This window comes from Spinacia oleracea, chromosome 3 (assembly GCF_020520425.1).
Source record: "Spinacia oleracea cultivar Varoflay chromosome 3, BTI_SOV_V1, whole genome shotgun sequence".
Lineage (NCBI taxonomy): Eukaryota > Viridiplantae > Streptophyta > Magnoliopsida > Caryophyllales > Amaranthaceae > Spinacia > Spinacia oleracea.
The window spans coordinates 157,458,703-157,486,519 of NC_079489.1; the positions used below are offsets into that span (position 1 = coordinate 157,458,703).

Below are 27,817 nucleotides of genomic sequence, written 5' to 3' on the forward strand. Positions count from 1 at the left end.
GATAACCATGCCAGGATGGTCAATTGCCCAAAAATTTCCTATTTCATGGAGTAATTTACTAATTTATGTAGTCTTGAACAACTCTGGTTTAAAGGAAAGCTTATTTTGTATTGATAGTTACAACAAAAATACTCGGCAGTGTAACATCTTATATAAATATTGTAATTTTATATTATTAAGAATATGAACATTAAGTATTTTAAAATAATATTTGGCATACATATATAAACATTACTCGGTTTAAAATTTGTGGACTGGAGACCAACCAAAAAAAATCCAGTGCGTTCTGAGCTTAGATCGAATTGGAGTGAAATTAAAGAGTATGTATCTCCAAACAATTTTTGAGGTTTATTTCCAAAATAATAAAGTTAGAGCATCTTCTAAACTCTAATTATCCATTTTTAAGGAGTGGAGATAGATGTAGAAAAGAAAACTAAAGAGTAAGAGGGAAAAAAAAAACACATGATTTAATGCTGTGTAGAAAAGTAATGATTTAAATTTAAATCGAGTCGCTGGAATCACTCATACCTGTCCGGTTTGGAGGTGCTATATCGGTATTGGTCTATTTTACGATTAGGAACGGATTTTGAACACCGCAGAATGGTATGGCATAGATAAGTATGAGTTATTAATAAGTTTAGTTAAGTTCAGATAATATAAGTCTAGAAAAATAGATGAAAATCATATGAATATAACGCACCTTAAATGTGCCTTTGCCACACTTTACTACTAGCCACTATGGGTGTCAAATCGGGTCATCGATTGGTTACGGGTCGGAAACCAGTTTAGGTATAATCGGATAATGTAGTTATACGGGGTTATTGTGCTTATGCGGATTGAGTGAATTTTATTTTTCGGGTCACTTCGATTTTTGTCAGAAATCGGTTAAGTCGGGTCAGTTTTTGACATCCTTAATAGTAACCACTAGCCAAGTAGGGAGTAAAAAAATATTAATATGTATTTTTATATTTATCCAACCCACCAATTGCCTACCCTTATCAGTTATCCCAATTGCCACCCTTTTTAGATAAAGCTAAAGAGGAAGTGAGATTGGCGTTGCCGCAAGTGATTGATGGTATAGTTTAGCTTCCTGATATTTAGCAAAACCAGCTACCATTTCGCTTTCGAAAACACCCTGCAATTTGTACGGACTAATAAATATCTATGCTATCCGTCTCTTAATGTTTGCTCTATTCTAAAACTATGAATTCTCATGACCGGTTGCAGAATAATGAATTATCATTAACCTACAAGGAATAATATAGTTATATAAAGTTTTGTTATATTTGATTTAATTTGTAATTAGCTTATGAGCCCGTTCAATGAACGGAAGCGATTTTTTAAAGTGCTGATTTTGTTGAGGGATTCTGATTTCAGTGGATTGGAAGTTGAAAAAAATATACAACCTTAGATGGTGGCTTAATATCGAGTGTCAATGAGGGAGATGGGGTGGAAGAAGTTAGATGAATTAAATGGTGAATTGATTTTGAATGAGGAAGATGAATTGGAATGTTAAAGCTGTAAAATAATTTGTAAAACAAACAACAAAAGAAAAATTGAAGAAAAATAACAAATTAATGGAGGAAAGATAGAATAACACATCTCATCTAATAAACCATAGTCTTCCTTTTTAAATACTAGATATTGATTTTAAAATATCAACCTTTTAGAATTTTTATGCGTGTAAAATTGAATACTCCGTATATTTATGTGTTTAGAGTCACGTCTTAACCACCATGAAAAGTTCAATAGAGAAAACAATCCGGGACGGATGGAGTACATATTTACTTACAAAAACTTATTCTATGAATATGACGGTCTTATGTATAAGACCAATCTCTTGGCAAATAGTTGTATTTTCTAATAAGACAATTACACATTGTGATCAAATAGTTTATTTCAAGTAATTATAGTATACAATCAAATAGTTTTTATTTTATTTTGGAAGAGAGACACAAAGTGCTAGGCAACAACTGGTATATACGGGATTCGATCTCAGGTCTTGGGTATTACCCCTCAAGATTTTACCAACTAAGCTAGTTGACATCCACACAACCAAATACTTTATGATCAAATAATTATATTTTCAAATAGTTATACTTTGTTGTTACTCTCTCCGTATTTTATTAGGGATCACACGTTGATCGGCACGTGTACTAAGAAAATGGAAGTTGAATCTAATAAAAATAATAAAACAAGTGGGGATAGGATAAATATTTTAATCAAAGAAATGGAATAGGGCCATAATATTTTGGAATAGTAGGGGTGAGGCGGTAAGTCTATTGAAACAATTATTTAATAGATTGGTAGTCCCTAAAGAAAATTAGATATATTAAATAATTAAGAGGGTTAGAAAAGTTACTAAAAATGGACATATAAACCCCCAAAAAGACGGCCGAAAGTAGTATACATAACCCCTAAAAAACTACTAAGAAAGTATATTTTTTTAATAACGACCTCGACAATCTTATGCATATAACGGTCTCATAACATGACGGTCTCACAAGAAATATACTCCACTTTACTACCCCCGGATTTACAACCTCCTCAATCCTACCCACGGTTGCACACAAAACCACAGGCACTTCCTTTACTCAGCCTACCATATAAAAACACACATCTCCCCTTTCTTTCTCTCAACAAACATTTCTCCAAACTAAAACCTTACAACAACAACAACAACAACAACAACAACATTGTTTTATATCTCAATCAAAAACCTCGAATCTTTTTCTATGTCTATTCAAGAGCAGCACTTAATCATGGAGTCTGAAACCCGAAACTCGAAGTTTAATAATGAGGAGAAAGATAAAGATGAGGTTAATGTAGCAGAAAGCAAACCCTCGATATCTACACAGCTCTACCTCAGGTCGTCGTCGTCATCGAAACCGCTCGACAAAGAAGTCGTGCTCGGTCGAATCCAGCGTCGGAAATGCATGAACAAGGTGAAGAACACCTTACACTCCTTGCTAAGCTTGAATGGTTCAACAACAACTTCAACTGCATCCATAACTCAGGATCAGATGTGGGTTGACCTTGGAGATGCCTTTTCTTGCCCCTGATTTCTATTTTAAGCTGCTGGTGTTAAACTTTCAAGGTTTCTGGTTTAAATTAGTTGAGTTCTTCAGATAAATTTGTACATTGTTATAGCTTATAGCTAAAGATGGTTGTGGTCGGGAAAGCCGGAAAGCCCGAGCGTAAAAAGCACCGCCGGGCACGAGCACAAAGTTGTGGGCCGTGCCTGGACCGTATTTTTTGGGAAAAAACACGACAAGGCACTGTACGATCCGGGTCAATGGGTCGGTTTCAGGTTTGGTTTCGGGTTGATTTCGGGTAGTGTCAAAAATATCATAAACATTGTAAAACTTATGTTACAACAAAATATGATAAATAGGTCAAATCGGGTCGGTTTCAGGTTATTCGGGTTCATTCAGGTCAATTATCGAATAGGCTCAGGTATTGTCAGCCCTTACACGCTAAATTTAGTCAAATTAGGCTTAGACACGACTTACCCCGGCACTAGGCCCGTGGGCCTGCGTCCAATTTTACTAAATTTTAGGCAAGGCACGATGAAGAGAGGGCTTGGCATGGGCCAGACGCCGCCACAGCCATCTTTACTTAATGCTACCCATCATAGAGAAAGTTTCCTACCCAGAAAGTTTTTAGCAGGAAATAGAACAAAATTTGCCGATTTTGATGTGTTTCTTTCCATTTCTGCTCTATTATTTAATGTATCAGCAACAGAAATGTTGCTTATTTTAAACCATCTTCATATTGTCACTTTCTTTATACACAAAACGACTCGACTGTCACCTAGAAGTAGCCAATCTTTGCCCCTTTAGTATCTGGAAAGACAAATTTTCATCTGGGCTCTCTCTATCCTGCAAATCTGTATCATCCAACTGCAATCTAAAAAATAATGTGAAACTCGTACAGTTGATCGAACTTGCAACAATCATTTTAGTGTGACATGATTACTCCTTCCGTTCTTGAATGTTTCCATATTGAGTTGTTTTTATTTGTTAGTCTCTTCTAAAATCTTTCCTTATTTGTCCAATATTTATCCACATTATACCCTGATAAATATCCAAATGACTCATTTGTTTACTCACAAGTAACTTTTTCCCCATTATACCCACTAATTATTTATCTTTCCTACCCACATGAGTTAAATTTTATTGAGATTCATGTAACAAGTGTACTTAATTTAGATTGTCTTAGATTCTAAAAGAGACTGACATTCAAGAACGGAGAGAGTAGTCCTATTTGATGCACGATTTCAGCTCATTCAAAAATGCTTTTGGCATTCAATGGAATCGAACATGGAAACACAAGTCATGCAAATGAAGCTTTTTCCAACTACCCTTTCATCTAGTTTACCTAATTTAGCAAGAAGAGCGCGTTCTCTTGACTCGTAACTCAATTGAGAGTAGACATGATCATCATGAGCCCGGCCCGCTAGCCCAGCCCGAAAATAGTAGGTTTTGGGCAGAATTTTTAGGTCTGATTTTTCGAGGCCTACCCAAATTTTTAATTTTTTTGGATGGGTTTTGGACAACTAAAAATTGCAATTTTAGTTCTAAAATTGGCCCGGCCAGAAAGCACGCTATTTTGGGCCCGAAACAGCGGGTTTTGTGCAGAAATTTCCGGCCTGAAGTTTGGCCGCCCCTGACATAGTGGTCAGAATTTTTAAGGCATGGCACGGCCCGAACCCGTCCGGCAATTTGATCAGGTCTAATTGAGAGGTAATCATAAATCAATTATAATCAAATGACGGGATAGAACTACAAACTCGTTCAATTTTTCACCTCTCAGTTTACGCGCTATGAGCCTATGAAGCAAACAACAAAATCAGAGAATAACATCTTTACTTGAGTAAGCCAGAAGAAGAGAGGAGCCGCAAAGCTTGCTTAGAATTGTTCAGCACCGCATTAGACCTTGGAACCTGCATTTTCCTTTTCTTCAAAAACTCCAATGAGTTCTGAACACAATGTGGAGGTGGTAACTCCTTCAGAATAACAGTTTCGACCCTGGATTTGTAAATCACAAAAAAGAGAATAGTAAGATTGTAGTCCAAATCCAGGACCAAGTATTCATAGATAGAATACAAAGTAGTGACGTACTCCCTCCGTTCCTAAATAAGTGTCCATATTGAGGGAATTCATGGTGATTAAGAAAAATGAAAAGTGTATAAGAAAAATAATGATTGTGAGTGTTTTTTGGGGAAAGTACAAATAAAAGTGATGTGGGGATGAAAAAGTGGGAAAAATGTACAATCTGTAGAAAAACAATCATAGTTTATGAAAAAGTGGGAAAAATTGTATGTCTAAAAATAGAAAATGAACATTTATTAGGGAACGCTATAAATAGAAATAGGACACTTATTTAGGAACGGGATGGAGTACTGATTTTCAGAGTATCTTCTCCAACTACTTTGGTACTGTAAGCCCCAAAATGGAGGGCGGTAAATAGAATTAACGTAAGTAACTAAGTAAGTCTATTAGCATGCAAAGCTCGTCAGTGCCCTATGAAAGGCTCTCAAGCTTTGCCAAGATAGACGAACTTTCAAATAAAGTGTTAATTAGAAGCACCCCGTACCCTGAAAATTTGGCCCTTTTCTTCTTCGGTTTTAGTTTTTTCTCCTCCTTTTCATCCTCGGAATCTGACAAGAAAACTTGCCTGCAAATTTCACCAGTAATCACAGCCCAATTAGACAGTCCCACAATGAATATTACAAAAACTCATAGACTGAATGAATGCGTTTACAAACACAATGAAGAGAAGGTTGAAGAACATACTTTTCACGAGCAGCAAGCAAGTTGACAACGTCAGATGGAAGCATCCCTGTATTCACTTTGGATTGCTTACTTTCATCATCTTCCACGTCATCTTCAACCATTTCAACATCACCATCAGGTACTTCATCTTTTGACTTCTGTCTTGGAGTTAGCCTTGCAGCCAATTTCTTTCTACGTTCTTTCCCTTCACGACGAACCCTAAACAAAAGACAAAATTCAAATCACAAATATCAAACAAAGTACAAAACTAACAAAACTAACACCGGGAAAGAAAGCACAAATTTAGCTGAACACATAAAGAGTAACAATCCACTATCTCTATTTCCACTTCCCACATACTTGCAACACTGATTTTTAGCATAACACACAGAAAAGCTGTAGAACACTAAACCACGATCAACTGTTCAATCCAGAGTCTTCACAAGTAAACAAACTATCTCCATTTCCACATCCCACATTCTTGCAACACTAATTTTATAGCTTAACACATAAAAACAGTAGAGCACTAAACCACAATCGACACGCGTCTAGCATTAACACATCACGACTTCGGTTACAAGAATATGAAACTTTGATTGACAAGCTCAAAAAACACTAGAGCTGAGCACATTCGATATATAGCTAGACTTAACACCTCGTGAATCGGTCACAAACACGCAACTTCGATTGGCAAGTGCATAAAACACTACGCTAGAGCAGTGTCGGTTCCAGGAAATTTTCGTTACGGGGTTCAAAATTTTCAAACATGACACAACTTAGTCAATTAATATCATAAATATAATCAAAATCAAATACCTTTGTCCTATTTTCCAACTATAATCATATGGCTAGAGTTAACACCTCATGATTTGGTTTCAGAGAACAACACAACTTCCATTGGCAAACGCATAAAACACTAGAGCACTAAATCACAATCGATAAATAGCTAGAATTAACACCTCATGATTCGGTCACAAAGAGCACGCAACTTCTATTGGCAAGCGCATAAAGCACTACACTAGAGCACTTAATCGCAGTCAACATATAGCAGCGCATAAAACACAGAGCACTAAATCACAGTTGACATATAGCTAGAATTAACACCTCATGATTTGGTTTCGAGAACAACACAACTTCAATTGGCAAGCGCATAAAACACTACACTAGAGCACTTAATCACAGTCGACATATAGCTAGAATTAACACCTCATAATTGGGTTTCACACACAACTTCCATTGGCAAGCACATTCGGAAAGAACACCAACGGCGAAAGCACTCTACTAGAACACTGAGCACTAAATCACAGTTGACATATAGCTAGAATCAACACCTCAAGATTTGGTTTCAGAGAACAACACAACTTCAATTGGCAAGCGCATAAAACACAACACTATAGCACTAAATCACAGTCCACAACTCAAAATAAAGCTAGAATTAACACCTCGTGATTTGGCTTCAGAGAACAAGCTGAACAACATAATTTCGATAAATAGCTACAATTAATCCCGTGAACAACACAACTTCAATTGGCAAGCTCATACAACAATAGAGCACTAAACTATCATTGATACTTAATACAGTGCTTTTAATTTAGATAATAAGCAACTTTGATAAACAAGCTCGTAAAAGTTCAAATCACAGAGATATCATATCAACTTCAACATCCCAACCTTAAAAAATCACTACACAAAAGAAGAAGAAAAATCCAATATTCAGACCTGGATTTACTAAGTTGTAGAGCCTTGCGAATCTCTTCATCTTGTTGAATTCCCTGCATATCAAAAAAATAAATCAAACAGTCAAGAATCAATATCAATTTTGTGAATGACGACGTGAGAAGAGAGAAGAAGAGATGGAGGTAAAGGGAGACCTGTAGAGCGGTGACTTCTTCGGGAGCATCAGAGTCGTCGTCTTCTCTACCAGACATGGCTGGAAAAATTGAGCTCAAATTGGAATTTTCCGATTTTGCAGGGTTTAGGGTTTTCGATTGGAGGTAGAAGATGGCGACTGTTTAGAACGACGTCGTATAAGCCGTGAAATTTCTGCCTGAATAGTGAAATTCGATTTGTGATGTTTGGGCTACTTTGCTGCTGTTTGGGCTTTAAATGATATATGGATGGGTTTAGAAGATTGGGCTCACGTTATCCTAAATTCCTAATGCATGATTGTACTATTTGTACATTTGTACTGATTTGGAAAACTAAGAAAACAAACATAACGAACAAGCCCTTATATATCTTAGAAAACCCTTATTTTAAGATGATTTTAACTGAGTGGCTAAGGCTTTGTTTTCGGGGTGATTCATATGAACTGAACTGAACTGAAATAAAAAAAAATTGAAGTGAATTAGAACTAAACTGGAACGAACTGGATGAGTTAAACTGAATAATGGATAACCAACACGGAATTACGTTCAAAAGAAATTGGTAGACCTGATCAAAAGGTAGGGCCAAACTCCGATCCGATTTTTTTTGCCAAAATCGGTTATTTTCGGCCAAGATAGTGGGTTTTTTGGTCAGTTCGGACAGGATCGATTTTATAACTCAAATTCTAATTTTGAGTTGACCAGAGCACGCAAGAAGAAATTTTAAAATAGGGCGGGGTCGGACTGGGCTGGGCCCCAAAACGGGCCTGAAAATTTGCCCAAAACCCGTTATTTATCATGGTTGGTCAACGATTTGGGTTCAGGGGATTGGGTCTGGAAAATCGCTAAGGCTATATTCTTTTCACCTCATTCTTATTGCTTACTTATTGTTAAAATCATGAAGTATTAGATTAGATAAGACATGAAAAATCCAGACTATATCAAACTAGAAAAAAAAAAAAAACAAACCGTACCAAAAAAAAAAAAGCAAAGAACACTCATAAAATATTCAGACCATTAGCAGACCGGAACAAACCAAAAAAATCATGACTAGAACAGACCAAATCAAATTATACAAAAAGTAGGAAAAGTTAGACAAAATCAGACCAGATGAAGAGAAAAAAAAAACATACAGTCTTCCAAATGCTAGGGCTGACAAAAATTAAAGTGACCCGGAAAAAAAAAATCACATATTCAATCCGCGTAAGTCACAATGACACCGCACAACTACATTATCCTATTATACCATAACCGATTATACTCGATTCGTAACCGACCGATAACCCGATTTGACAACCTCGACCAAATCCAAACAAAATAAGATTAAGCAAAGTAAGTGTCCAAATTACTTGCACGGGCCACAGCCCAACTCTAAACATTTTAGGTTAATAAGACTTATTCCAAACTATTTATGCACATTTAAGACGTTTTAGGTGATATTCCTAGATATTAAATTATTAATGATACATTAATAAATTTAATATCACCATTAATCCCGCGTCCTCACTCTGCGTCAAACATACGGTCTCACTTTTCTTTCTTTTTCTCTCCTCTCTACTTCCTCTTCCAATCATCCTCACCATTTTTGCCCTTTCCCATTTTCCTCAAAAGAAATAAAAAACCAATCACCAAATTACAGAAAATTCTCAGTTTCTCAATTTATGCAAAAAAAAAAAAAATTGTAGTTGCATCAGCATGAAACAGCAGCCATTAATTTAATCGCAATTAATACACTCACAGAAATTTCAATGGAGCAGTATTAAATGTTACAGTTGGTCATCTCGACAGCTTTTCATATGCTTTTATTACTCACCCAGAATTCAATTATTACTCCAAATTTCTCTGAATAACACAAAATTTTTAAGAACACGAAAAAGAAGGAGATTATGAAGAAGAAGAAGATGCTGATTTATGGGATGATTTATAGACTGTCATTTTTTCTGGGTTTTATGTTATCGTTAACAGAAGCAATTTCAACTACCAATTGCAGCAGATCATGCCACGGGAATTCAGTGAATTTCCCTTTCGGATTCTCCGAAAATTGCGAGTTTCGATTGGATTGCAAATCCGACGGTAGAATGGAATTCAAGGGTTTTCACATCAGAAACCTAACCTGGAATTCAATCCTACTCAATCTCATACCCAATTGCAGCCGCCCGATTAGTCAAATCCGGCAACTATTCGGTAGAAACTTTGCGTTGACTGCGCAAAACGGGTTGCTGTTACAGAACTGCAGTACGCCGTTAAACGGGTGTATAATTCCGGCGAGCTTGGTAGAGAGTAGGTTTACGAGGTGTGATGGGAGGAGAGAGAATATGAGCTGTTATGCGACGGAAAATCCTACTGTAGGTGGTGGAATTTTGAGGTATGAGGATGTTAATAATACTGGGTGTAAGTTCCTGTTTTCGTCGATTGTTGTCGACGATTTCGACACCGGAAATGGTGTTTCCGACGCCGGAGGTGGTGTTTCCGACGCTTTTCTGGAGTTTCAGACGGTTCAAGTTGGTTGGTGGCTGCCTGGCACGTGCCTGTGTGATCGGAATGCTAATTGTAGTAATGTTGGAGCTGCCGGTTACCGGTGCCGGTGTAATCAAGGTTTTTCCGGTGATGGGTTCGTCAACGGCGAGGGTTGTCACAACGGTTATTCTCTTTCTTCATTTTGATATTTTATTTGCATTTTAATTAAACTTATCTTATTAGTGTGAATATAACCCGTCTCATTGAATTTAATTTATTTTGTCTGAACTCATATCATCTGAATTTTTTTATTTTATTTGAATTTTTTTTATCTTATCCTTATTTGTGCTTTATTTATGCGTGAAAATGTATGAAAAAATTTATTATTTTGTCTGAAATAAGTCAAAATAAATCGAGCAGAACATAGCCAACTAACCCGTGAACTTATCTTATGTTTTGAAATAAGTGAAAATAAAGTGAATATCGATTTATTTTGTCTGAACTTATATTATCTGAACTTATTTTATCTGATAAAACTTTATGTTGTCTGAAACAAACTTATTTATGTGTAAAAATGTACGAAAAAAACTTATTTTATCTGAATTCATATTAACTGAACTTATTTTGTCTGAAATAAGTCAAAATAAGTCGAGCAGAGCAGAACAGAACCAACTAACCCAAGTTAGTGAAGTTGGTCGAGCCCCATCACTAGGATGAATTAGGCAGACCTCAATCAAGACTTTAGTTTCTCATTTGTTCATTTGAAGCCAATCCAAATAAGCAAAGAAATAGCATTTGGTTGTATTTTGTTTTACGTGAATGTTTATGAGCAGCCAAATTGCTATTGTCATGAGAATGAAATTGGACAAAAATTGACTAAGATTAGTTTAATAAAAGGAGGATTTTGCGCCTACCTAATAGGATACTCCGTATGATATTAGATGCACATAACATATAGTAGTAGTATAAGGATTAAGGAGTTGTGAATTGAAAAGTTTGTTTGATGGAGATTTCTACGAAGTTGATGGCTTACTAAAGGCACATGGACCAGGTTTGGTGGGTAGTTGTTATAATTGATTAATAAGTACAAGTATTTAGTTGGTCATTGACCATAAACCAAATGATTTATTTTATTTTCATTTTTTGAATAGTCAAATAGAGGCATGAGTGTTCAAAAATGTGGGGATTTCATGTGCATTTATCCTTGACTTTAACTCAAAGATAAGAAATCATTGTGATATTTTTTTTTATTTTATGTGTCGTGTGCTACTCATAAACCTCAAACGACTTTTTTGTCCTATGTATTATAGTCTTCTTCAAGAACAAATGAGAAAAAGATAAGAAAGATTTAATCAAGGGGCCGTTTGGTTCGTGTAGGATAAAAGGGGAATGGATATGGAATAACAAACCCTAGTTTACGGAGTCATTTGATGCAGATGTGTGCTGAATATCTGTTGTATTTTCTTGTGTAGTAAAAAAAAATCTTGGTTAATCAAATTTGGTCATTAATTGGTCCTCTGATTCTAAACATATACTTCCCTGTTCTTATTTTTATTATTGCTAACGTTTTGACTTTTTTTTTACTTTCATTCACTAATTTTGACAATTTATTCAGTAAATTTTAACAAAACTAATGCTATTATGTTATTGGATGAGTCTCAAACTCTCAATGTATATTATCAATATATCATTTTTTTTATAACATCTACCCATTCGAAAGGTAGGCACACGTGAGAGTTCAAATGTTGCAATTGTAGCTTAACCTTTCTATACCGTTTCGACACAGATGTAACACATTATTGATTTTAACGTAATGCTAGTTTTGGGAAACTGATTTTGGCACGCACATTATTGATTTTGGTACACCACCATGTGAGCAGAGGCGAGGTGACTCTTGCAGTTGTCTTACTGAATAAGGAAGAATTTTGCATACTGTTTCATGTGGGGATGGAAATCGTTTTATGTGAACATAAGCTAGTATAAGGGGTTGGTCTAATCGAAATTGGAAAGGACATAATAGGAAAGAAACTCAATCCAGTTTAAAGAGAAAAGGGTAGTTATGTGATTCATGGGACTCGAGCCAGCAAGTTAACATGAACAAACTGGTTACTGGATATGATTTCTCTTACTACACGCTCTGCAGGCGGTTCCTTATGAAGGTTCATGTTAGCCGAACCCAATCATTTTGGGACTAAGGCTTGGTTGTTGTTGTGACAAGATACTTGAAATTTTCTATGTAATACATTATGTCATTATTCAGTTTCATGGCATTTCCTAACATTCATTTTAATTCACTTGTAAAATCATATTTTATGCTATTACTCAGTTGGTCATTTTTTTGATGCTGGGTTTATACCTTCTAAATATTAGCCTTGATGAATTGGCATCATTGTTTTTCCTTTACTTGCATGGAATTTGATTAAAGTTTATGAGTCTGTTGGCTACTTTCTGTTATTTTGAATGTTCAATTGGATGTGTTTTCTGACCTTATTTTCTTCGGCATTTGTTCACAGTTTCAGCTGCAGCTGCTATTGGTCCCGTCTCTAAGCAAAATGGAGGGGCTAAAATTCCAGTTCTTATTGGAGGTAAGTCCATCAACACATTAGCATGTACATAGTCTATGCTACATTGCTACCATGTTTCCTTTCTCTTTCTTTTCTCTCTATCCAGCTTCAATGACAGTGAATACTTTAAAATTCTTGAGCGTCTGAAACAATCTTGATCTTAATTGGACATACGCTATTTTAGCTCCTAAATACAGCAGAAACTGGTGAAAAAGCAAATGCTTTCTTTGACATATTTATGATTGATGCCAATATCCACACTTCTCTTTGACAGATTATGGCCAAACTTGAACTTAATTGTACACATTAATTTATGCCAGATTGTTCTATTATAGTCACTTTGCTGAATTGGTATTCATGGTGACAATTTATTCCAACATCTTTTGGTACATAAAACTCACACAATATAGGCGCACACACACATACCTCCAGCTGTTGGGAAATCCTCTATTCATTACTCTGTTTTAATGTTGAGCTTGTTTTCATTCAATCTGATATTTAAAAGTTACAAGTTACCAGTAGCAAAGGGGATCAGGTGGAGGATTGTTATCTGATTCCGCCCTTGAATTCAATCGTATTTGAACAATGTTAATTTGCTACAGATCATGCCCCCCTTTCCTTTCAGAATTGGAGTAGTTCTTTGCTAGTTTGATGCTACTGCTGATTACTAAGTCTTGAACAGTATTGATCTGTAGGCATCAACTAAAGCCCTGTTCTTTTGAGCTGAACTAAAATTTACTAAATTGAACTGAACTGAACTGAACTGTCAAATAAGTCCTGAAACTGCAATTAAGCAAAAAAGAACAGGGCCTAATGGTATTGATCCCCTAATTATGAAACATATAATGAGATATGAGAGTATCATGTACAACTGAATTTCTGAAACTGTTTCCATTTGTTAACATGTTTTTAAATATTGAAAAACTTGCAGGCATAATTGCAGGTGCTGTTTCTATGACAATCCTAGCTACTATTTGCTACTTCTGCCGGCGTCGCTCTGCTCATCTGAAAAGCCGTACAAGTGCAAGACGTCTTCTTTCCGATGCCAACGGCAACACCCCTGTTCCTTTGTATCCTTACAGGGAGATCGAAAGAGCTACAAACGGTTTTTCTGATAAACAAAGGTTAGGAACCGGTGCATATGGTACTGTTTATGCAGGAAGGCTTCACAACAACGACTACGTAGCTATAAAAAAACTCAAACATCGAGATACTGATAGTACAGAGCAAGTCATGAACGAAATCAAGCTCCTTTCTTCTGTTAGTCATCCGAACCTTGTCCGTCTTCTTGGTTGCTGTATAGAAGATGGCGAACAGATCCTCGTGTATGAATACATGGCGAATGGAACACTTTCCGAACATCTACAACGAGAGAGAGAAAGTGGGAAAGCCCTTCCTTGGACTGTACGGCTCACCATTGCATCAGAAACAGCACAAGCAATTTCCTACCTTCATTCTGCAATTCATCCTCCAATTTACCACAGAGACATAAAATCAAGCAACATACTCTTGGATTTCGACTATAAATCAAAAGTAGCAGATTTCGGGCTTTCTAGACTCGGGTTGATGGAACTATCACATATCTCAACCGCCCCACAAGGGACCCCGGGTTATGTTGACCCGCAATACCATCAGAACTTCCATCTTTCTGATAAAAGTGATGTTTACAGTTTCGGGGTAGTTTTAATTGAGATTATAACCGCGATGAAAGTGGTGGATTTTAACCGGCCTCATACCGAGATCAATTTGGCTGCTCTTGCTGTTGATAGGATAGGAAAAGGACGGATCGATGAGATGATTGATCCGTATCTTGAGCTGCACAGGGATGCTTGGACTCTTGCATCAGTTCATAAAGTAGCAGAACTTGCTTTTAGATGTTTAGCTTATCATAGAGATATGAGGCCTTCTATGATGGAAGTTTCTCATGAACTTGAACAAATTAGGCAAAGTGGGTGGAATTCTCAAGAGGAAAATATGTTTATGGCTTCATCAACAGTTGCATCTTCTTGTTCTTCGCCGTTTAATGGCAGTGATAGATCGTTTGGTGGTTTGTCGATGAAGAAGGTGATGGGAAGTCAGAGAGTTGTTGTTCCACAGAAGGGGATCGATCATCTTGCTTCGTTGGAGGAAGGGAAAGATTGTTCCCCTGTTTCGGTTCATGATCCTTGGTTTAGTGAACAAAGCTCACCTTCAACAAACAGCTTGTTGGGTCATGTAATTCAGTAACTTTGTAATTAGACCTGGTTATTGGGCAGGTCGGGTCAGGGTCGGAAGCGAAACCTGGTAATGAAGGGGTCAATTTTAGCGGGTCAAAGTGGATTACCGGTCAATAAGAGCAATAAGCCCTATTAACTTGACTCAAACCCTATATCCATTGGGCTATCAATCTATCATGTCCAATAACCAGGTTTACTCGTAATCTGTTCTCTTATCGTCGTATAATGTGCATAATCTGGTGTTTTGCTGCATGTTTTGGCAGTCTATTGCTTTTTTTTTTCCTGCTTATTGTCCACGCAAGGTGGTGGTACATAATGTAGAACTGGAAAATGAATCAATTGAAACAAAATTGTACTCGTATATGTCTAAGGAACCATCTATTTGCGCCCCTTTGTTTTTGGTCTTTAACTTTCTTTTTTTGTACTGAATTTCATATTTGATTTTTCCTAAACTGTAAGGCAGAACTCAGAAGACTATACTATAAGGCAGAACTCAGAAGACTATCATCATACTGAATAAGTTGTTTATTATTACAAACTTTTACATAAAGCGGTCTTACAAAAAAGATTACCTTTGTATCATATAAGTTACGCAATGAAATCAATTAGTTAAGCACTGGAACTAATTAGTTAAGCACTATAACTAATTAGTTAAACACTAAAACTAATTAGTTAAACACTAAAAATAATTAGTTAAGCAATGAAATTAATTAGTTAAACAATTAAAGTGGTCTTTCCGGTGAGGCGGTCTTACACAAAAGTGGTCGATTTATCATTGGCGGGTGAAACTGGTAGTACACCGAAAATTGTTGATTGAATTTGGAGTTAGTTTGTTATCTGACTCCTAACTTCACCACTTTTAATCTGCCATCTGAACATAGTGATTCCAACGGTTTTGCAAAATCTGTCCGTTAAAAAGGTGGTTGGGTGTGTTTCACAATTCTTCTTGAAATCATTATGGTGAGTTTATCCTTCAGACTCATCCCCAAACTTCAGACTCTGCCACATCAGATTTTCACTACCTTTTACTTGTTTTTTCGTTATTCAGAATCACACAAAACTCTCTATTTATACGCATTATCCACATCCTAAAAACATAATTAAGTAGGATAAAGTGCATTGATTTGGCATGATTTTATTTAGTTGGAGTAAAAAGTGGAGTATTCAGTGAGTTTTGTATTTTCAAACTCACTCGCAGACTTTAGTAGTCTTTTACTGTATTATCCAAGAGTTTAGATATATTCACCTCTATCAAAATCTTCAACTTAAGTGTTGTTTATGTTAGTGTTTGTATGAAAACCAAGTTTTTGAATTTTGATCAGTTTGATCTGTTTTTACAGGCAGGGATCAACTCTGAAACGACCCAGAAAGTGTAACCAAATCTTTTCATGCAGAAAACCCTCGTATATTATATTTGTAGCACCAAAAACAAATCTCATATAAACTGTAGCATTACATAATTTCAACTAAAACATTGATACAAAAATTCAGGATTTTTGAGGCTGAGAACTCAAAATGCCATTTACAACAGAAGTACCAATAACAACCCCTAAAAACTCAGCTCCACCCACAAACCCAGCTTGAGTTAACCCACTAAAACTCGCACTCTCAGCTGCATTCTCAATCCCCTGCTCAGCCGCAGCAACCCCCTTCTCCGCCGATTCGATCCCTGACTCGACCGAGTCAAGCCCCTTCTCCACCGATTCGAACCCTTCCTTCACTAGCTCCGCCGCCTGCTCCTCCGCCTTCTCCAGCTTCTTTCGCAGCCCGAACAATGGGATGTCCTTGGCATTGGCGGGTGAAGATGATGATGGTAAGTTGAGTGCTGTTGTCAGGATTGTTGTTGCTGTGAAGATGAGGTGGCCTCTCCGGTTAGTTGATGATGATGGTAAGTGTGCGGAAGCAGCGGCGGTGGCACGCGGTGGTCGTGTGGTGGTGGAGAGGGTGTTGCGGCGGACTTGCTGGTCAGGTAGGAATGATGAGGCTGTGGACGCCATGGTTGGATGGTTGATGGTTGATGGTTGCTGGTTGCTGGTTTCTGCTGCCTTTTTCTGGTGGAATTGTGTAATGAGTTTGGTGGGGAAAGTGGAAACTGAATTGGAAGGACAATGAATTTGTGGTTTACCATCAACTCAACACCAAGTTGAGGATATTATTTTGTGTCCATGTCTTGTTGTAAAGTTTTTGTCCCAAGATTTTTCACAAAAAAAATAATTCCTTTAATTTTTTTTATTTTATATGAGCTTAAACAAACAACCCAAGTTAAAGCAAGAAAAATAAAATAAACTAAAATATGCCCCTTGGCTAGGTCATGTGCATCCTCTGGCGATCAACCTTGTGTATGCTACAAAAACTAAGCATACCTTGGCTGAGCTGCGTATCTCAACATGTCAAATCGGATCAACGGATCGGGTTTGGGTCGGACTCATCGGATTCGAATTGAAACGGATCGGATTAGAACGGATTAATTTGGTTAACGGGTCGGATCGGATCGGATTGAAAACTTAACGGACCGGATCGGGTCGGATTATTTATTCACGGGTTCATATCGGATCGGGTTGTAAACGGTCGGATTGTAGTCGGTTTGGGTCGGATCGGATCAGATTGGAATATGACGGATTGTTAACGGGTTTAGTCGGACTATAACGGGTTCGGGTTCATGTCGGTCGGGTTCATGTCGGATCGTTTTCATATCGGATCGGATTCGTATCGGATTGGATTCATATCGGATCGGTTTAATCGGTAACAGACTAAAACGGGTCGGATTGAAACAAATTTAGCCTGGTTACATTGGATTCAGTTTTAAATTGGTTCGGGTAATTACTGGATCGAGTTATTCGGTAGCGGGTTGAAATTTTGGTCGGGTCCATCCGGTTCCAAATTATATATTATAATATCGAAAACTTAAATAGGGGACGAATACGATAACTAACTTTTAAAAGTAATAAGAATTTAAGATCAGTAATATAAGTTATTGAGTATATTGTATAACTTGGTTTAATACTACCTCCATTCCTGAAAGTTCTTACGTCTTGGAATATGTGTACAAAGTATGAAAACTTTGACCGTACATTCTTACTATTATATACATCAAAATGTTATCATGTAAGATCTTATTATATTGGTCTCGATATATATTTTCAGAATATTAAGTTTTTATAATTTTTTCATATACGAAATTGGATATCTTATGGATTGATGATGATAACCATATGTACGGCTAGGGGTGTGCACAGGTCCAAAACCGGACCGGACCGGAACCGGTTGGACCGGTAGAACGGAATTTTCAGAATTCGCGGACCGAGGACCGGACCGGAAAGAATCCGGTCTGGACCGGAACCGGACCGGAAAATTCAGGTCCGGTCCGGTTTTGGACCGGCTTGGACCGGTTTTTTTAATTTTTGCGATTTACACTCTTAAACTCAATTTGTTTTTACGATTTTATCTTTTTACGACCTATATTTCTCATTAAGTATAGCATACATCACATCATAAGCTTAATTTAAAGGGGATAAAGGCCAATGATATATAAAAAATTCTCAAAGTCTTTTTTTTTGCGGGAGGAGATTAATTTATGTGGGCTATAAATTGAGCTCTTCTATCTAAAATTTATATTTTTATAATTATATTCCGGGTCACCGGTCCGGACCGAAAAATTCCGGGTTTTGACCGGACCGGATCGGAAAACCGGAATCGTGTATTTTCAAGGACCGAGGACCGGACCGGAATCTATTGGTCCGGTCCGGTCCGGTCCAATTCCGGTCCGGTTCCGGTCCAATTTCCGGTCCGGACCGGACCGTGCACACCCCTATGTACGGCTATATCATCATCGTATGGATTGATGATGATAACCATATGTCACGGATTAAAAACGGATCGGATTAAACGGGTCACGGATTAAAAACGGATCGGATTAAACGGGTCACGGGTTGAAACGGGGCGGATTAAACGGGTCACGGATTTAAAACGGATCGGATTAATCGGGTCATGGGTTGAAACGGGTCGGATTAAACGGGTCACGGATTAAAAACGGATCGGATTAAACGGATATTCCTCGGGTTGGAACGGATTCGGATTGAAACGGATCGGATCATAAACGGGTTTCGGATCGCTTTGGATCGGATTAAATGGTTTCGGATTGTCACGGATCGGACTGCTAACGGATTCAGATCTTAATCGGATCAATAGTAACGGGTTGGGTCGGATTCGGGTTGAATATAATCGGATCGGATCGGATTTGATTTCGGATTTTAACTCACGGGTTCTAAACGGTTCGGATTCTAAACGGTCGGACAAACCCATCGGGTTCACTGGGTCGGATTGAGAATTGACACCCCCCCTATTTGTGAGTATGTGAAGATAGTAACCTTATCGAATCTTGCCTTCTTGGCCCACTAAAGCCCAAAAGGACAAGCTAAGGCTTTGGAGTGTAAAGTTGAGGTCGTTGAATCCGAAGATGCCACCCCCCCAAGATTATATTACCATATTGTTGTTGTTCCTCCCAATACCATCACATACTTGTATTAAGAGTGACAGAATTCCAAGATCCATCGACTAGGATTGTTGCCATTAAAACTTCTTTTTTGTTCTCAGTAAGAAGTACCCTGCAGAAACCTGACGGATACGTCGGCTGCACCTCTAGAGGATGAGGAAGGCCTAAAGTATGAGTAGTTGTAGTGTAAATGGAATGTTGTTCTAGACCTTCCTTAACAGTAGTCATAACCGTAAAAAAGGTAGTCGTGCCATTCCTAAATAACTCATTTCTGGTTTGGAATCACAAAGATCGGTCAGAATGAATCATGTTATTCCTGGCTATCCAAAGGGACAATATTGTACTAGAGAAATAGGTCAGATCACCCGAGTACTCCGTACTATTCTTCCCATCCTGAATGTGAAATTGACGGATATAAAAAAGAAACCAATCCTTTACCGGAGATTAGAATAAGCAAACAAAAAGAATACAGGAATTAATGAGGGGGATGGGTAAAAAAGGTAAAGTTTAGATAAAATGCTAAAAATAATACAGAGTAACTCATTTATAATCATATGTATATATGATATTCAATTATTCGGTCGATTCGATTATCCTTATTCCGGTTCTCGATTATCTATTCCGGTTCAGTAACTCGTAATTTTCATTCGAATTTTTCAAATATTTAAAAAGCTTGAACCCAAATCCTATTATTTCGATTTGATTAACCACATTATTGATTCGGTTATTTCGATTTTCGGGTGCGGTTTCGGTTTACCAAATTTTTTTTCAGATTAAAAGGAAAACAAAAACAAAGACAAATAATGCGCGCTGATTAAAAGTTATTTCCCGTTCGTTCACTTTTCCGCTACAACACAACCAAAGGGTTTTGCATTTCCCCCCAACTTTCTCTCTCATCTCACTCTTTAATTTCCGAGCTCCAACTTCCATGGCAGAAGCTTCAAACCCTAATTCCGCAGCAAAAATGGTGGAAGATGCAGCAAATTCAAACCCTAATCAATCAGAAATGACAAACGAGGGGACAATCCAGTCAAATGCGTTAGGGGAGCACTCTGAATCCTCACTCAAAAACCCTGAAACCTCCGAAATTTCTGCTGTTGATGACCATGAGAAGACTCTGGAGTTCGCCGACGAGCTGATGGAGAAAGGAAGCTTGGCGTTTAAAGAAGGCGATTATCCCGACGCTGCCGAAATTTTTAGCCGTGCCCTAGAAATCAGGTTAGGGTTTTGATTCTCACTCTCTTTTTGAATTCAATTTTACTTGGAATGTGTTTGGTAATTATTTGTATTTTTAGGTGATTTAACTTATTGTCGAGGTTTTAGATTGATTTATTGATGATTGATAGAGTTGCATGCTTCGAATTTAGGGTTTTAGCGAATTTGGGAATTGTTCTGGATTGAAGCAAGTAGAAAGCTTCGAATTTAGGGTTTTAGCGAATTCGGGAATTGTTATGGATTGAAGCAAGTAGAAAACTACTAATGATTTTAGACAATATTTTGGATCAATTGTTTGTGGATGACTGCCCCAATGCTCCTTATGTTGCACATTTAATTCCAGAAAAAACATTTGCGTTTCGCTCTCAGTTATTTTAAAAAAAATATACCAGTATCATCTTTTGTTGCAGATTATAAAGCTGCTTAATATTTAAGATAAGATAAGTTCAATTAAGGCTGCCGAAGTTGAATTCACGACTATGATGAGCTAAAATGGGAGTTACTTTCGGGTGAATAGCACGTCCTCTTATTGTTGTTTTTAATGTTGGTTCAGTGTTTTGGCTTCTACATTTTGATATGTCATGTATCATGTATGTCTAGTTTGCCAGGCGGTGGCAGTCCTAGGAAACACTAGAAGAAGCATACAGAAAGGCAAATCCCCTCTCTTTAAAATACCCAGAAAGTTTTTTTTCCATGTAAATTAGTTTCCTAGGAAGTGTTAAGTGTTGTTTGGTTGAACATGGGAAGTAGGATTTCCCATGAGAAATTGGTACACTTTGTGGGAAGTAGAAATTACTAGGAAGTGCAATTTCCCATGAATTTGTCAACCAAACAACTTCACTCCTATCCAATTCCCGGGAAGTTGCATTTCCCATGGTTTTAGATGTCAACCAATCATGCGCTTACTTTGTGGCTTGGAACAGTTCCTGGAATATCCTTCATATCTAACTTTGGACACCAAGCAAAAACGAACTTTAAATTTCTGTAAGGTAGTTTTTTTGGGATCACGAATTTGATTCGAATTCCATACAACAACAACAACAACGACAAAGCCTTAGTCCCAAAATGATTTGGGGTCCGTTAACATGAATCGTCGTAGGAGATCGTCATTGTCACCAATCAAACCAGAAAGGAGCAGGAATTAAAAAGAAAAAAGTAAGGAAGAGAAGGTGGAATTAATGAAAGTAAGATAAGAGAAAAATAAATATATATATATATATATATATTATAGAAGAAATATTGTAAGAGATAATAAAAAATAAGTAAAGTTTAAAATAAATGAATAAGTAAAATAAGTACATTTCAAAATAGCATGTAAAAATAAAAAATTCAAAAGAATTTTAAAAATAAAATAAAAATAAGAATAAAAAATAAATTAAAAAATAGAAAGAAACAGAAACATGAAAGCTGTATAAGTCAAATGAAGTCATCAATATATTCTCTCCCTCCACGCTGTCCTATCGAACGCCATATTTTCCTCAATCCCAATAAAGCTCATATCGTGCTCAATCACCTTCCTCCAAGTTTTCTTAGGTCTTCCCCTACCCCTTGCAATCCTATCATTTTGCCACCCTTCTATCCTCCTAACCGGGGCATCACTTGATCTTCTGCTTACATGTCCAAACCATCTTAAACGTTTTTCCATCATCTTAAAGTGCAACCCCTACTTTCTTCCTAATAATCTCATTCCTCAAACGATCCTTTCTTGTATGCCCACACATCCAACGTAACATGCGCATCTCCGTCACATTCATCTCGTGCACGTGACAATGTTTCACTGCCCAACATTCCGTGCCGTATAACAAAGCCGGTTGAATTGCCGTGCGGTAAAATTTTCCCTTCAGTCTTTGGGGCATGCCTGAATCACATAGGAACCCTGTGGCACCTTTCCACTTCAACCAACCTGCTTTGATTCTATGGGCTACATTGCCATCCAATTCTCCATCCTTTTGGATAAGAGATCCTAAATAACGGAACATTTCAGAGCCTTGGACAATTTTCCCATATAAGGTAATCCCCCTGTCTCTCTATCTTGGACTCCACTAAACTTACACTCTATATATTCCGTCTTGTTTCTACTCAGCCTAAAACCCCGAGATTCCAAAGTTTGTCTAATCAATACCGAATAATTTGTGTGGTAAAAACTAGGAATTCTGGATGCAAAATTTCATATTCATTGTGTTGTTTGGGATTTCAATTCTAAAACAGAAAAGTTGCAATTAAAACGTTTCCCTTCTCTCACCTCCGCTCCTATCCCGCCACCAATTTCTTTGCCACTGCCACCTTTTCTCTCCATCCTGTGTCACAACTGCTAACTATCGGAAGGCTGACATTGTCTCTAATGTTTCACAATCATTTTTTTTCTTCCAATATCCAAATGTCAAGATTCTACCTGTATATATATAGGAATGGAGATCAAAGGAGTTGAAATACCATCAATTGAGATAGGTATTGAAATTCTTTGGTCTGGGCTGGTTTGTCAAATGGTATGGAATTGGGCTAAAGACAAATGCAAATATTTGTAATTCACAAACAGGCCGTTCTAGCATTTGAATGAAATGTTATTTTCCAAACAGACCATTGCACCATACCTAGCTAAACCTAGCAAAATAGACCCGGCCCGAAATGGACCCGACCAGAATTCCAAATGTCGTTCTAGCATTTGGTCTGAAATGTTATTTTCCAAATAGACCATAAACTAATTGCACCATACCTAGCTAGACCTAGCAAAATAGACCCGGTCGATATGGACTTGACCAGAATTGACTGAACTACAAATATTTTGCTTAACCATTTCTCATGTTTCTTTTAGCTCTTATGACTTCCCTCATCTCTAACATGACATTATTTTGGATTTTAGTGGGACAATTTTTCTGAATTTCCATATGATTGAAGATTGCAGGTTTTTAACCTCCTAGATCCTGCGAACAACGGGATAGATGTTTGTTGTTTTTATTCTGGAATCAGCCTATCTATAGACAAGCTTTTAGTTGAATTTAAGCTCTTCTTAGATACCAAGTTTAGGTGATATAGCACGGCATCAGGGCATTAGGTTGCTTTTCTGCAACTCCTAAGCTGCATGGGTTAAGGGTGTTCTGTATTCATATCATTTGATTTCCCCCCCTTACATTCAAATGTGTTTAGTATGACCATCCTTGTTCTGCAGGGTTGCTCATTATGGTGAGCTTGCACCTGAATGCGTTAAATTGTACTACAAATTCGGCCTTGCATTGTTGTACAAAGCACAAGAGGAGGCTGATCCATTGGGATCTATGCCAAAGAAAGATGCTGAATCCCGTGAAGGTTCTGTTAAGGTTGAATCTGCAAAGAACAATCTCGAGGGTGAATCATCCATAGCTTCTGTGTCAAGTACTGCTGAGCAGTGTGCGAGTTCAAGTCAGCAGCAAGGAACCAATGATGGTACTTTATCAGACTTTTGTGTTAATTAATTTATATAATACCTAACAAAGACGATTAGAACTTAGTTTTCAACTGGATTTGGGGCAAAGACAATTTTAAACTGTGTTTTGACGCCATTGAATTGACATAGATAGATATCACAGGTTCATGTTTGGCTTGACTAGGTTGAGCATTTTTCTTGAGGAACGCATGTAATGTTGATCTGGTAAAATACCAGACAACTGCACCGGCCAGACTTTTGAATATAAGTATGCAAATATGGTCATGAGTTGGGCCGGGCCCATGCCAGGCCCTCTTTGCATCGTGCCGTGCAGGGCTGAAAAGTTCAAAATATGGCCCAGGCCCACAGGCTATCATGCCGGGCCTGACTGGCGTGCCTAAACCTAAATTTAGAGTGTTTTGTCGTGCTTTTTCCAAAAAAAATGCCCACAACTTCGTGCCTGGCTGGCTTTTTTCGTGATGGGTTGGGCCTCGGGCCGGCCCAGCTCACAGCCATCTTTATACATATGTTCAGGAACATTATGCACTGTATATTTTCTCGCACTTCTCATGTCAATATTACATTAATGGACTTTTTTTTATGAGATAGTTCCAACAGAAGAGGGAGATGAAGACGGGGAAAGCGATACAGATGAAGTTAATGAAGCCGAGGAAGATGAATCTGACTTGGACCTGGCATGGAAAATGCTTGATCTTGCTAGGGCAATATCAGAAAAGCAGTCAAAGCAGACGATAGACATGGTAGATATATTGGCAGCTCTTGCTGAAGTTTCCCTTGAAAGAGGTATCATATAATAATTTCTTTCAAGTGGCTACGGATCACCTCATTGTCTAGTAGTAATCGTTTACTCTAATTATTTGACTGCCATTCAAGTTTCTTAGCTGTTCTATTCTCTTGCTGTTACTCGATTTCACTAAATCTGGTTTGACATTTTGGTTGCTCTTTGCAGAGGATATTGAGACATCGCTCAGTGATTATCAGAAAGCACTTACCATGTTGGAGGGTTTGGTTGAACCTGATAATCGCTATATAGCTGAGTTGTATCCTTCAAGCTTTCTGAAATTCTTTAATGGTTAAACTTTAAATTGTGTACCTCTTCGCTTCCTTTCCATGAAGTAGAAGATGGCCTTCCCGTTGTCGTCCCGTTATCGCTTTTGGCTCAATTGGAAACCTCTCTGCAGTTGCAGGGTTGAGTACCCGACCCCCCTTACCCCGCTTCTTGCGGGAGCCTCTTTGAGGCAATGGGGTAATGATAATGATAATGATAATGATAATGATGACCCTGGTTTGGGACCCTGTTTATTGGCTCTTGAGTTGGCTTTCCCTGCATAGTGCTTGCAAGGCATTTTCTTTTTATACTTTGTGAAACTCTGTTAACCAATCCCATGCATAGCGTAATTAGGACATCCACAATCCACATGGTCTCAAAGGAACATCATTCTATAATCTTTGCACAAGGTTTTACAGACTAGTTAATAGTCTTCTTGGTAGCTTTTTGTTTGCCTAAAGTCCCGAGTAAGACTCCAGTGTAAAATGATTTTTCAAGGGAAAACACAATTTCAAACTAGTTTTCCTTTGGTTCTTTAAAAGAAAATGGGAGAAGATGGTGAAGAAGGGAGAGGAAGGTGAGGAGGAAAGGTGGAAAAGTGGTTTCCCTCCCTTTCAAATGGAAAAGGTTTATCCACCTTTAAGGGAGTTATAGAAAATTGTTTTCATCCCTTTACAAACCAAACAACGAAAAATGATTGAAAAGGGGAACATCGTTTCCCATGAAAACGTTTTACACCCTATCAAACGGAGCTTAAATGTATTTTTTTCCCGCAAAGACAACGAACTTATATTAGTGGTCGGAGCCTAAATGTTAAATGGGGGTACCTATTGAGTTCTTGGATCCCAAGATAACTTTTATAGAAATTAGATTCTATTTCATTGCTTTGCTACTTTGTAACCTTGACAATAGATATCAGAAATTTCCGCATCTGCCTTTGTCTAGAGGTTGGCTCCAGGTCTGAAGAAGCTATTCCGTATTGCCAGAAGGCTATAACTGTTTGTAAATCAAGGATTTTGCGCTTGTTGGATGAACTGGACAGCACACCAGTGTCAACAACCGCGCCTCAGTCTTCTGTTGCTGATAAACAAGCAGAGATTCAAACATTGAAGAGTCTCTCCAGTGAGCTGGAAAAGAAGGTAAGTCCCCCCTATCCCCCTCTCTCTCACTCTCATACACACACGGACATTAGAGCTGATTAACATAAGCCCGACCCGGCCTGAAAAGTAACGGATTTGGCAGAATTGTAGGACTGGTTTCCGGGCCCGGCCTGAATTTTTTAATTTTTTTACGGGTTTTGGGCAACGTAAAACTACAGTTTTAGATATAAATTTTGCTCGACCCGAAAAGCCTGCTATTTGGCCCGGCCCTGCCTGACATAATGGGTAGATTTGAAGGGCACAACCCAGCCCGTACCCGACACTGCTCGCTTTTTTAGCAGGTTTAACGAACATGTATAAACACACAAATGTAAACTCACACACCCTTCCCCAACACAACCGCGGCCCGGCACGACATAATGGGTAGATTTTAAGGCTGTGGCCCGGCCCGCCTTTTGACCAGGTCTAACGAACATTTATAAAACACAAATTGCACACTCACTGACTCACACTCGCACACCCTTCTCCAACACAACTGCCATCACCTTTTTCCTGTTCTAGGACTGTTATGACTAACAATGCTTCTGTCACCAGCTTGAAGATCTGCAACTATTGGTATCCAACCCAACATCTATCCTCTCCGATATCCTGTGTTTGGCAGCAACGAAAGCAAGGGCCAATGAGCAGGCTTCAGCTTCAGCAGCAGCAAGTTCTTCACGTATTGGTGTTGCCGCCACAAGCAATGGTGGAGATTTCGATTCTCCCACCGTATCCAGTGCTCACACCAGTGGAACCACCATCACCAGAGAAGTAACAGATCTTGGTGTTGTGGGCAGAGGAGTAAAGCGTGTCAACATGAGTTCTGCGAATGTAGTAGAATCATGCTCCAGCAAAAGACCTGCCATTGATTCTAAACCTGATACAGGCGATAACAAAGGTGCTTGAAAAACAACTTCAGATATTCTTACAAATGAATGTTTTACCCATTTCAAGTCTGATTCAGCCGAATATTATTATTTTTCCCATCGTATTTTTATGCATGTATTACTTGGATAAATAGCTTTGATTTTCTGAGTTCTGGTTATTTATGCAGGTGATAACAAAGGTGCTTGAAAACAACTTCAGATTATTCTTACAAATGAACATTAGCCATTGTTTCAAGTCTGATTCAGCCGAATATTATTATTTTATGCATGTATTACTTGGATAGGTAGTTTTGCTTTTCTGAGGTCTGGTTATTTATGTTGTACGATTTTTACCTACTGGGTTTTTTTTTTGTTATGGTAAATCCTGGTTTCAGTTGTTGGTTGACATAATTTCTTGTGTAGTTGTGCTCATGGAACTTATGGTTTCGGAACCTGCTCTTTTCATTATCATTTACCTTATGGATAACATCTTACCTTAAAAATCTCATTAATCCAGAAAATGAGTTTATTCTGTTGGGGATTGCATTTTTCTTGGTTTTTCCCCCGTATATAGGGACAAACCTTTTCTCTCTTAAATATCCAGGCCCGTTAGTCCTGGATAAGACCGGCCCGAAAAACCTTCTCTCTTAAATATCTAGGCCCATTAGTCTGGGACAAGACCGGCCCGTTTTATATAGCAGGTATAGATAACTAGTCAAAGCTTGTGAGAGAGGACTTTGTTTCCATTTTAAGCCTG

The 27,817-nt window shown here is 37.9% G+C and overlaps 5 protein-coding genes across 5 annotated transcripts; 3 read left to right on the top strand and 2 right to left on the bottom strand.

Annotated features, from left to right (window-relative positions):
• Positions 1-2,574: 2,574 nt before the first annotated feature.
• Positions 2,575-3,197, top strand: LOC110787487 (uncharacterized). Its single transcript, XM_021992112.2, has one exon. It carries the CDS (start codon positions 2,736-2,738, stop codon positions 3,060-3,062), a length of 327 nt encoding a protein of 108 aa, XP_021847804.1. The 5' UTR covers positions 2,575-2,735; the 3' UTR covers positions 3,063-3,197.
• A 1,541-nt stretch (positions 3,198-4,738) lies between these two features.
• LOC110787488 (uncharacterized) lies at positions 4,739-7,805 on the bottom strand. Its single transcript, XM_021992113.2, has 5 exons — positions 7,649-7,805; positions 7,497-7,549; positions 5,799-5,996; positions 5,599-5,679; positions 4,739-5,030 (listed from the first exon to the last, which is right to left on the bottom strand). The coding sequence occupies exons 1-5, from the start codon at positions 7,703-7,705 to the stop codon at positions 4,868-4,870; spliced, it is 552 nt and encodes a 183-aa protein (XP_021847805.2). The 5' UTR covers positions 7,706-7,805; the 3' UTR covers positions 4,739-4,867.
• A 1,319-nt stretch (positions 7,806-9,124) lies between these two features.
• Positions 9,125-15,268, top strand: LOC110787489 (wall-associated receptor kinase-like 14). The gene is made up of 3 exons (XM_021992115.2): positions 9,125-10,282; positions 12,613-12,684; positions 13,595-15,268. The coding sequence occupies exons 1-3, from the start codon at positions 9,529-9,531 to the stop codon at positions 14,887-14,889; spliced, it is 2,121 nt and encodes a 706-aa protein (XP_021847807.2). The 5' UTR covers positions 9,125-9,528; the 3' UTR covers positions 14,890-15,268.
• A 994-nt stretch (positions 15,269-16,262) lies between these two features.
• Positions 16,263-17,040, bottom strand: LOC110787469 (uncharacterized). Its single transcript, XM_021992091.2, has one exon. It carries the CDS (start codon positions 16,874-16,876, stop codon positions 16,367-16,369), a length of 510 nt encoding a protein of 169 aa, XP_021847783.1. The 5' UTR covers positions 16,877-17,040; the 3' UTR covers positions 16,263-16,366.
• A 3,141-nt stretch (positions 17,041-20,181) lies between these two features.
• Positions 20,182-27,566, top strand: LOC110787490 (NASP-related protein sim3). The gene is made up of 7 exons (XM_021992116.2): positions 20,182-20,589; positions 23,753-24,006; positions 24,596-24,790; positions 24,957-25,047; positions 25,975-26,194; positions 26,750-27,092; positions 27,249-27,566. The coding sequence occupies exons 1-7, from the start codon at positions 20,300-20,302 to the stop codon at positions 27,266-27,268; spliced, it is 1,413 nt and encodes a 470-aa protein (XP_021847808.1). The 5' UTR covers positions 20,182-20,299; the 3' UTR covers positions 27,269-27,566.
• The last annotated feature ends 251 nt before the right edge of the window (positions 27,567-27,817 follow it).